The sequence below is a fragment of the Eptatretus burgeri genome, chromosome 2 (genome assembly GCF_056783735.1).
Source record: "Eptatretus burgeri isolate ZD-2024b chromosome 2, Ebu_testis_v1, whole genome shotgun sequence".
In the NCBI taxonomy this organism is placed as follows: domain Eukaryota; kingdom Metazoa; phylum Chordata; class Myxini; order Myxiniformes; family Myxinidae; genus Eptatretus; species Eptatretus burgeri.
In genome coordinates, this window is record NC_140962.1 from 114,295,644 (window position 1) to 114,306,925 (window position 11,282).

At 39.4% G+C, this 11,282-nt stretch overlaps 2 protein-coding genes across 3 annotated transcripts in view; one reads left to right on the forward strand and one right to left on the reverse strand.

Annotated features, from left to right (window-relative positions):
- LOC147032872 (uncharacterized) overlaps positions 1–11,282 on the forward strand; it is a 113,709-nt gene that overhangs the window by 90,493 nt on the left and 11,934 nt on the right. The window lies entirely within an intron of this gene.
- LOC147032873 (tetraspanin-1-like) overlaps positions 1–11,282 on the reverse strand; it is a 38,656-nt gene that overhangs the window by 14,992 nt on the left and 12,382 nt on the right. For both annotated transcript variants that reach the window (XM_085870816.1, XM_085870817.1), the window contains exons 3-5: positions 3,249–3,449; positions 2,344–2,418; positions 89–199 (exon numbers count right to left, since the gene is read on the reverse strand). In XM_085870816.1, coding sequence (XP_085726942.1) covers positions 89–199; positions 2,344–2,418; positions 3,249–3,449 — 387 coding nt within the window. The remainder of the gene's footprint in view (positions 1–88; positions 200–2,343; positions 2,419–3,248; positions 3,450–11,282) is intronic.

The window sequence follows — 11,282 nt, forward strand, 5'->3', positions numbered from 1 at the left end:
AAAAGCAACTGCAGTACATATTTTATTTCACATTCCTGAAAGGTCATATCATCAGCAATACACAGCCAATGAAAGTGACATCTCTCACCTTGCCCATGAACATATTCCAAATCTCAGTGAGGAACTTCCCTTTTGAATCCGTTTTACCATATTCAGTGTTCAGGTGTTGACTTGCTTCTGCTTTTACAATGTCTTCTGCCTGCAAGAGTTTAAAAGTAAAACTTATTAGCAGCTAGGTTTTATTTCAAAAAAGTTTTGTTTTAACACAATTCAACATCATTTCCAATGACCACATTCTTTAAAGAACGTAACACTTGTTAACAACCCCCCTCACCTACCACAACCCACCACAAGTCCTTCCCCTTCCAATATTCCAGTTTTTCCCTCTTGAGAGTTTCCTTCTGTATCCATCTTTTCCTTTCCTGTCCCCCATTCTTCCCCACACCAAGTGTTTTCCAAGTGTCCCTCTATATTGGCTTTAAAATCTGCTGTTGGTGTCCCCCCCCCCCTCTCTCTCTGTGTTGCATCCTGATCGATTCAGTGTACTAGCTCTTCCACAAGTCTCCTCAATGTATTAATAAAAAGAACACTTAACCTAAAGCATTTATTTTTCTCTTAAGACAGAAAACGTCAAATATTTTCCTGGTATGTTGGCTGATTAATCTGCTTTCGGCTGTGCATTCCTTTACACTTTCACGTCAATGGCAGTTGCATCAAACTTATAACGAGGAAAGTAAAACTTTACAGCAACATGTGGGTCATAATGGTTGGATTTGTCACTTTTAGGCAACAATACTACCAATGGTTTCAGCATTTGGAATGAGTGACTCTTGACAGGCATAGCAGACTCTGATATGTGGGAACAGTGCACCACATCGTAGTGTTCTGATATGTGGGAATAGCGCACCACATCATAGTGTTCTGATATGTGGGAATAGTGCACCACGTCATTGTGTTCTGATAAGTGGGAATAGTGCACCACATCATAGTGTTCTGATATGTGGGAATAGTGCACCACATCATAGTGTTCTGATATGTGGGAATAGTGCACCACGTCATTGTGTTCTGATATGTGGGAATAGTGCACCACATCATAGTGTTCTGACATGTGGGAATAGTGCACCACATCATTGTGTTCTGATATGTGGGAATAGTGCACCACATCATAGTTTCCTTGATGTCAGTCGTTGACTTTATATAAGGCTACAGATTTATTGATTGCTGTCCCTGTATCACTGGATGATTTGATGTGTGGGATATCTCTGCAGAATTGTAAAGTTGCATCAAAAGTATAAACCTGCAATCAAGTATGCATTTCCAAATCTCAACACATCTCTACTCTTCCCAGAATTGATGGAGACCCTCAATGTCAGACATGAAATCAGGGTCATCTCTCAAGACATATCTCGAGCTTGTTCTCCAAACTTGTTCAATACAGTCTGGTGGCCCACCTTGTTCTCCAAACTCTCTCTGCCCATGTCATCCAAAGTCAACTTCACTCTTGGATTACTGACTTTCTCCACTGTCATAGCCAATTTGTGGCTTTCAATGTAATCCTTTCATCTCATCTCCCTGTCAAGATGGAGTATCACAAGGCAGTGTTCTCTACCCCATTCTATTCCTAATCTTCATAATTTATTTATCTGACTCTCTGGAAAATCCCCTTTATGTCTTTGCTGATGACTCCATCCTCTGCCATAACATCCCTCATATTCCAGACAGGTGGGCTGCATCCTCTTCCCTCTCTTGAGATGCTGAAAAAAAATCACAAGCTGGTCAAACACTTGGAATATATCTTTCAATCTTGACAAATCTCATACTTTGTTGTTGATTATTTCCAATTTTTTTTAATTAATCTTGTGTTTTTTAACTCCCAAAATCCAGAATCACTTCAAACTCATCTGTTCCTCTTTTTTCCTGCCTGTGAAACGAACTTCAACAGTGTCTTGAATGTCATTCTTCCATACAGGTCTTTGCGACAGCTGTTCACCACCATCTCAGATCATCCCTCATCCAAAACTATGATCTTAAAAACACATTAACCCTCCTCAAGCCCACCTCTTTCCAAATTGCTCTCAAGCCCACCTCTTTCCAAATTCCCAGTTTTTACTTCTGTATCCATCTTGGCCACCCCAAGCATCCTCCCCCACCATTCATCTTCATCCCTTGTTTGTCTGTCTCCGTTCATTTTGCCCCTTGGCCCTGCTGTTGATGTTTTCCCCCTTTCTTTCGACTGTACCTTTTGTTACGTTTTGTCCTGATCTATTGTGTGTTATAGCTCTTCGATGAGCCTTGAATTTGTATTCTTAAAATCAACTCAAGAGTACAGTGAAAAGGCCTCACCACATCAGCATACACCAAAGCAGCAACAGCAGCAGCAATCTGTGCAATCAAGATTATCAATATGATAATAAAGAACTGGGGAGGAAGAGGAAACATGACAACAAAGGTTAAAAAAAAATCACTTGCCCCCTATTACATAGTTTTGATAATACAAACCGAACAAATCGAAAGTTTTGCTGACACTCAAATTAATAATTAGAATTGGAACAAAATTAGTTTGTTTTTTACTTTCATCCCAATTTGAAGCATTCCTCTCAACACCAGGCTTCATTTATTGAACCTTTAGTCATATTTTAATACTAATTCCACCCATCGTCCACTTCAAGCGAGAAGAACTTGGCTGAATGAGTTTCCTGAAATGGTTCATTTCCACTATACTGTGTTTACTCATTTTATTGAGTGTGGTGGAAATTTCCAGGCAATACCAAGGAATTTGTTTCAATTTTGAATGCTTTCGGATATTGGAGGGAATAAAACACCCATTATTGTGAAGTCAGCCACATCAAGACATCAAGGGTAATTCACATATTACGTAATTCATTTTTCAGCAATTTTACAGACTCACTCATCCTCCCTGTCCCTCCCTCCCTCCCCCCACCTCAGTGGCCCCTCAACTCTGAGCCATGGACCCACCTCTTTACAATAATCGCACAGACAACACCCTTCCCCTTTCCCTCCCCACCCAGGCAAGAAAAGATGACACAAGAAGATTCAAGTTTATGAATATCCACCATGGATACTATTCCATTTGAACCCGATGCCAGAGAATTATGACGTTAGGACTCAGAGGCAGTGAACGATAAACATAGTCTTTTAACTAAACAATATCAAGTAATCGAAACTTCTTTAGGTTATCATTTTTGTTAGATTTCCATCATGTGGATACTTCTACTCTGTCTCCATACCGTGATCAGCAGACATTTGCTCTCTTTGTAAGCTCCAACACAGCCTAAAAAGCCAATCAATATGAGCAAGAGTCCAACTGCAATGCAGAAGTATCCAACGTTCACAAAATGGACATTGACTGAAGGACCCAAGATGTTGGCGAAGGACGAATTATCCACTTTCACCCAGATGCCGGCAGCCAACAGAGTAAGTCCTCCAAGCTGTTGGAATACAGGAGTCATGATGTTAATATCTTGTACTTTATGGAACCTTACTCTGTGTGAATACATGTGGCACTGAAGGCACCCAAAGGCAATCACAGCAGCCAACAAAATAAAATGATATACCTGTATCATCTGGGTGGCAGACAAGCTTTTGTTCTTTGCAGATTATGTGGCTTTACCATGTGAGACATAATCTGTGGCTGATGCTTTCCATTACAGTCAGAGGGTGCTAATGACATTTAAATGATGACTTTGGTTGTCATTGGTTAGATATTTATACGGTGTGCCATCCTGATGAGGGCAAATGAGCCCGAAATCTGGATAGGCAGATCCGTTTGATGTTTAACCAATGATGATCTTAAATCGCTGTCTTTTGACATGAGTGGCTGGGCTGAGGCCTCCAAGTTGGAGGTGACGCTTTGGTTTGCATGTGAACGGGACTCACGTCCATTGGAGATCGGGTGGGAGCACTTCACCGTGCTCCACACATTTTGGCCTACATCTCCACCTGATGGCACTTGCCTTCTGTTTTTTTGGCTGGCATTAGTGGGACCAATTGTCTGGGTGTCAAACAGGCTTTTGTTCTTTGCAGATTATGCGGTTTTAGTGTGTGAGACATAATCTGTAAATGATGGTCTCCTTTACAGCCAGAGGATGCAAAATGTGTGTATGTATGTGTATATATGTGTGTGTGCTTACTTTAAGCCCCCTAGCTTGATGGAGCAGCAAAGCACAGATTGTGTCCCATAACTTCAAAAGCTGAGCAAACTGTGAGCGACAATGACCATCTGCCATACAAACACATTGTCTCCACCTTGCTGCACATCAGCCAGAAGGTTGGATTGTGGTCGGGCATAATAAAACCAAAATAGGCCCTTCCAACTGATAAAGTGGAGAAAAAAGGGAAAGGAAGGCAAGAGAGATGAAAGGAAAAGTGAAAGAGAGCGAGGAGAGGAAAGATAGATCAAACAAAATACAGTAAAATAGAGTGGGAAAAACAGAGGGAAAGAATTCTTCTTATTCGTTTCTGTGCAGCACAAGGCTGCATCAATGGCTGAGGGCACGGATGTGCCACTGATGCAATGCCCTCTGCTGGATAGGTCACCGACTCTTCACGAAGGGCACCATGGGATATTTAACAACCACCAACTAATGCCGGCAGAAGGGACCCATGTTTAACGTCTATCCAAGTGATGGCACACATAATGATGAATCGCCCTGTCTGTGAGACACCAGGATGATAGTTTATAGCTCAGCAAGGATTCAATCCCAAGCCAAATAGCTTAGAGGCGAGTATATGTACCTCCAAGCTATCCCATTAGCCGGGAAAGGATTGAAAGACTTTGTTTACAAAAACAAAGTTGTAAGAAACAAGAAAGCGATGTGATTGAAAGTGCTCGTTAATTATGAGAAGTATTAGGCAAAGAAAAGGAAACCGCCTCATGCTTTCATCGACCTGCAGAAAACATTTCATTTAATTTCATTGTTTTTTATTGTCCATTTGAAACATGGAAAATTTCCATTCACTGGCAATTCAAAAATGCTTCACAACACCCTTTTCGCAGAGGCATTAAACATACAAATTTAATTTGGCACGAATAATCATCTAAAATGACAGCACAAGGGAAGTGGAGCACGAAGACGAATGTATGAACGATGGGTCTCGCATTATCTTGTGAACTTTCAATACAACACGTTTCTCATATGAGCTACAAATTGAGGGAAGGCTCATCAGTATGACTAAGTCGGCAATCTTCCTTGGTCTATCTGCAAGAAAACTGTGAATTAATTTTGAAAGCTTAGGTGTGACATCTTATGTCAGTAACTTGTAAATTAATATGTGTGGTACAATGGTATTGAAGGGCTGACATGATGGCTTCTAGGTTATGCACACTCACCTCTTTGCTGCCTAGCCTGGGTTTGAATCCCGACTCAGATATAAACGGTCATCCACGTATTTTACAGGCAGGGTATTCATCAATGTGTGTGCCCTTCCTCAGATAGAAGTTACACAGGGTCCTGTCTGCTAGCAATTGTTGGTGGATGTTAAAGATCCCACAGTGTCCTTCACGAAGAGTAGGCGAGCTATTGCAGGAACCATGAACAAATTACCAATTCCTGCCCTAACCTACAGAGGGCACTGCATCAGTAGCACAGCCACACCCACAGCCAATGGTGCTACCCGCAGCCTTGTGCTGGATACGATGGAGGATGGTATTGGAGGCACTGGAGAAATAAATAAATATCGATGCTATGAAACACTTGTGACTTGGGAGTATCTAAATGATGGAACAACCTTTGGAGATAAGCTAGCATAGCATCCTCAACAGCCTTTATTACTCTAATATGAGATTAGTCAAACAAGCCTACTTGACTACTCAAAAATTTCAACAACATCCTTTCAAAACTCTTCATTACATTAGATTTCAACGCTACTGGAAGGTAATCATTCAAATCACGGGTTTTTTAAACTTTGGTACTGGAATGAAAATTGAAGATTTCCAATTTGGGGGAATGACACCATTATCCAAGATTTATTGACAAATACATGTAAACACCAGGGCAAGTTGTAGACTACACAGTTTAAATTTTTTATTATAAACTAAGATAAAAGCCTTTCAAAAATGATGGGTTTGAATTATTTTATTCAAAATATTCAAGGAGACTGGAAGATACGATGTTTCATAGCAAGAAGTGTTATTTTAAAACATTACATGCACAAATGTGACCCTGTTTTCTTGATCTTATGGGATGTTTCATTTAGACAATACAGCCTCATGAGCGTGCCAAAATCTGAAGTCTCGACCTAGCATCAGGTGTGCTTATATCTTCTTTATTTATTAGACATCCTACTAGGATATAAATTCGACATCCTACTAGGAATTTATTTATTAGGACATAAATGAACACTCATTTTGCTTTGCACATGTTACACATCATGTGCAGCGAATTTCACCTCCTTGTGCCTTGTATTTATTGTTATTTTTAAACGCTTCTGTACTCCATCCCTAAGGCCCAGTTGCAAGTCACTGTTGACATTTCCAATAGAAGAGATGTAATTACTCTTTTATGAAAAATGTTTTTCGAGTTTTTTATTTTTATTTTTAGCCTGAAAAATAGACCGTAGTGTACACACACTCGTGTTAAAAGATTGGCCTTTAAAACCCTTCTTAAATCGTCCTTATGAAGGGGGACAGACAAATCCACAGTTTTATATTGGTCGATCGCATCTGGCTCAGCGACATTGCTTACCTTGGTCTTAGCAAGTACAATACAGCCTCATACACATTCACTACAAGACTCTCATCCAATTCCTGAATGTGGGGGAATGACACCATTGTCCAAGATCAAATCAATAAAAATCAGATTATCAACAAAGTCATAAGTCCAGTCAACTGGTCTCTGATTTGTCCTTGTATCCAAAGTAGTCTGCATTTTCTGCCAATCAGCATGATGCAAATTATTGCCTTTAAAATGCCGTTATAACTTTTGTTTATAATCTGACTTTGACTTTGTAACTTGCCAATTAGTCTTTCTGAATAGCTTTCACTTGCGATCAAATTACCTCCCCAAAGAGGTATTTGCTTTCTTTTCAGAAACAACACACACAATTCTAATGAAACTTCATGACAACCTTCATCACCCATGATGTAACAAAATTTGTTCATGACATTGGAAAAATCTGGTTCTAAGGGGATTTAAAGGGGGCTGCTCCCCAAAATAAGTATTTGCTTTCTTCTCCAAAACTACACATACAATTCCGATGAAACTTGACCACCATCTTCACCATGTGTGATGTACCAAAGTTTGTTCATGACATAAAAAAATTGGGGAAATTAAAAAGTTGGGGTCTCAGGGGTTATACGGAGGGGGGGGTTGTCTCCCAAAATTTGTATTTGCTTTCTTTTCTGAAACCACACACACAATTTCGATGACACTTGAGCACAACCTTTATCACCCGTGATGTACCAAGGTTTGTTCATGGCATTAAAAAAAATCCATAGGTAATTACTTTCTTCTCCATTATATATTTTGTGGGTCATCCATGCCTACCAGTGGTTGCCTGGTTATCTTATCCAGCCACTACCAGGTGAGCACCCAGGGGTATTGCCCCTGTGTTTAATATATCTGTGAGGTTCTTTGTCATCATTCCTGGAGGTCCAGCTATCACTGGTAAAACTTTGGCATTCGTCAGCTTCCAGGATCTTCTCACTTCATTCTTGAGGTCTTCGTGTTTGGTCATTTTCTTTACTTCTGCATTGTTTAGTCCAAAATCACTGCTATTAATTCAATCAAAATCACCTCAATCAGCAATGCCTTCTTCTCTTTTTTTCTACCTAAGTATGAAATCTGGTCGCAAATGTTTCCGATGTTCACGATCGATGGGATCATAAGGTTGCATGTGAATGGTAGATTCTTCCATGTTTTCAGTGATTAGTTTTGGTTCATTTTCCCACAAATTTTCTGGAACTGGGACAACAAAGTTTTTGCAGATGTGCCAGTGGATTATTTTCAAAGTCTGTTGTGTCGTTGTGTGTACAGCTGTTCTGACATGAGTTTGTTTGTGTGTGCGTTTGGTCATTAAGCATAACACATCATTCTCTTTACTAACCCCACCTCCACCCCTCACCTTTCTTTCTTCTTTTTATTTTTTCATACTGCTCTTTCTCTTTCTCTCTCACCCCCTCTTCGTATCCCTCCCTCCCATGGTATAGCAATGTATGTTGAGGCATAGCTATCCCCACCTCCCCCCCCTTTCCTCACTCTTCCCCCCTTCCTAGCTTCCCCTCCCTCTCTCCTTTCCTCACCTCCCTCCTCTCTTAACCCCCTCCTTAATACCCCCCATCAGCGAAGCGACGGGTTGTACTTGCTAGTCTTTAATAATTGAATTGTTACATTTAAGAGCTTCTGCTCTTTAGCTTCCTTCACCTTTTTCTGATACTTTCTCAGCACAATTGTTGATTATTTCTGTGATTGTGTGTCTTTTTTATATTGTGTTGGGCCATAGTATCTTTCAGAATTGCATATTTGTTGCAAAGCACGATTTGAAATTGATCTGCATTTTCTGGAAATCTTTTAATTTTAGCTGGTTGGCAAGTTTTGATTAAATCCTGCTCTTTCGATTTTTAATTTCAATCTGTATCTTCGTACGCATCCACCCTTGATCACTGCTAGTGTTGAATTGTTGAACACTGACTCATCTGCCACAAACGTACACTGTAATTACTGGATCCTAAATGTCATAAGGTTGTCTTGTCAAGAACAAGCAATTCAGGTTTTTCTTTGTCACTGGCTTAACTCAGCAGTAAAACAACTTGAAAAATATTACAAATCTGATTGACAACAGACAAGTGCAACAATAATGTCATTGACATCAAAACATTAAGGTGCAATTACAATATATATACAGGCCACTATATATTTTTGAATTTTTGAAATTGCTTGTTCATATATAGTTACAAATCGTTAACATAAAGTACTATGCCCCATGCTCTGCTGTCACTCTGCGCAAGCTGTTTTACACTGCTGCTGCCTGAACATGTATCTGGCTGAGATTCATAATTGTACATTCTAAAAAGTCATAAAACAAAGACACAGATAATACATTTCAAGAATTTAATGTTCTGCACAGTCAGACATAACAACAAGATTTTAGTAAAAATTGTTCATTGAAAGCAAACTTAATGTTGTGGTTTCAGTTTCATCTAAGTGAAACTGTAATTGAAAATAAATAATTGTTATTTGAAATCCAGTCTCACTTTTCAAAAACTACAATATATAGCAGGATTTAATAATCACGTATAATATTTGGTTTACAACTTACTGCTACTACTTTAACGGTTCCAATTATTCCCACCTTGTGGTGTTTGCTGAGGAAAGATCTTAATACATCCTAATACATCTTAATAAAAAAACAAATACATTTTGGAATACTGGTAATGCTGGTACATGTAATGTTAACATTCACAACAATTTAACTTGCATATAAGGTGTTTTTTTCCCTTTCATGATACATGTATATTGGATTGTTGCTTGACATATACATGTATATACAATTCCTTAACCTATTTGCTTTCCTGCTTACAGGTGTAGCTGTAGAATCTGTTTTACAAGCAAGAGAACATATTATTAATTCATCAAAATGCCACGACATACAACAAAATTTAATGAAAATTGGATGAATAGTGTGGACAAGAATGGGCATGCGCTTAGCCAGTGGGTACAAAATAAATCAGACCAGGAAGCTCATTGTGCGTTATGCAAGAAAGACATTGATATTAGCAATGGTGGTGCTTATCAACTGCAAAGACATGCGCTGAAGGAACAAAGCATATTAGAGTGGCTAAAACTGCAATTGCATCTGGACAGTCAAAGCTGAAAATTGGGTCAGGTGGGGTATATTTGTCACAAGCATCAACCTCTGGAGCATCCCAAAAATGGACTCTTTCACACCAGGACAATGTTACAAAAGCAGAAGCTATATGGGTCATGAAAGTTGCACAAGACAATTTATCTTTCAGATCATGTGATAAGATAGCTGAAACATTTCAAGAAATGTTCGCCGACAGTGATGTTGCAAGGGATGTGAAACTTAACTGTAGTAAAGTCTCATATGTAGTCTCACATGGACTTGGTTCTTTCTTTCATGAAGATCTTGTTATGAAGATTAGGAACACTTCGACATTTTATGCCATCTTGTTAGATGAAACTACTAATGACCAGATGAAAAAGCAACTAGATATCCATATTCGTTTTTGGAATGATGGATTGATTGACACACGCTACCTGAAGTCAAAGATGTTGGGTCATGCAGCAGCTCAAATTCTGAGGGAGACCCTTTCAGACGCATTGGAAGAAGATGGTCTTGATTTAAAAAACATGATTATGCTGGGAATGGATGGACCTAATGTAAAAAAAAGCATTATGGGAAAAAATGGATGCAGACTGCAAGGCTGCAGGTTCCCATGGGCTTGTTGATGTAGGATCATGCAACATACACACAGTACACAATGCATTTGGAAAAGCAATGGGTGTTCTACAATCGTGGGGCATAGACAGTTTTCTTGATCAGCTATTCAAGATCTTCCATCAAACGGCATCACGTAAAGAGGACTACTCCCAAATTCAAGCTTTGATGGAGGTGGAGAACCATGTTCTTCTACGCTATGTTAGCAATCGATGGTTGAGCATTGGCCCTGTATTGGAAAGAGTGATAGAGCAATGGAAAAGTTTGGTTGAGTACTTCACTGTCTTCCTCCCAAAGAAAATGTGAAGCTGCTTATCTCTAGTCAGAGATACAAAGACGTTAGAAAACAGCTGTGTGACCTGACCCTGCTCAGATTGCACTTCTTGCAGTACCTTACCAGTGCATTTAATGGGTTCCTCACTCTTTTCCAGTTTCAAGAGCCACTCATACATGTCCTTTATTCAGAGCTCTCAGATCTCTTGAAGAACATACTTAAGAAATTTTTGAAATGTGAAGTCATAAAAGACAAAGAAGGCCAAGATTTGCTTGATACTGACATTATGAAGAAGAACCTGATGTTATCCAATGACCGCATTGCCATTGGTGAATCAACAAGACAGCTTCTGCCAAAGAAGAACATCACTCCATTGGATAAAGTTGGTTTCTTCTCAGATGTCAAGGATGCATATGCTGCTGTAGCAAAGCATTTGATTAATCGTCTTCCACTGGACAATTCTTTGCTGAGGCGATTACGTTTCTTACATCCACTGATGAGACAGCAGGAGAAATCAATGGATTCTATCAAAGCAGTTGCCCGGAAATTTCCTCATATCTTTTCTGATAAAGACATAGTTCAAATTGGT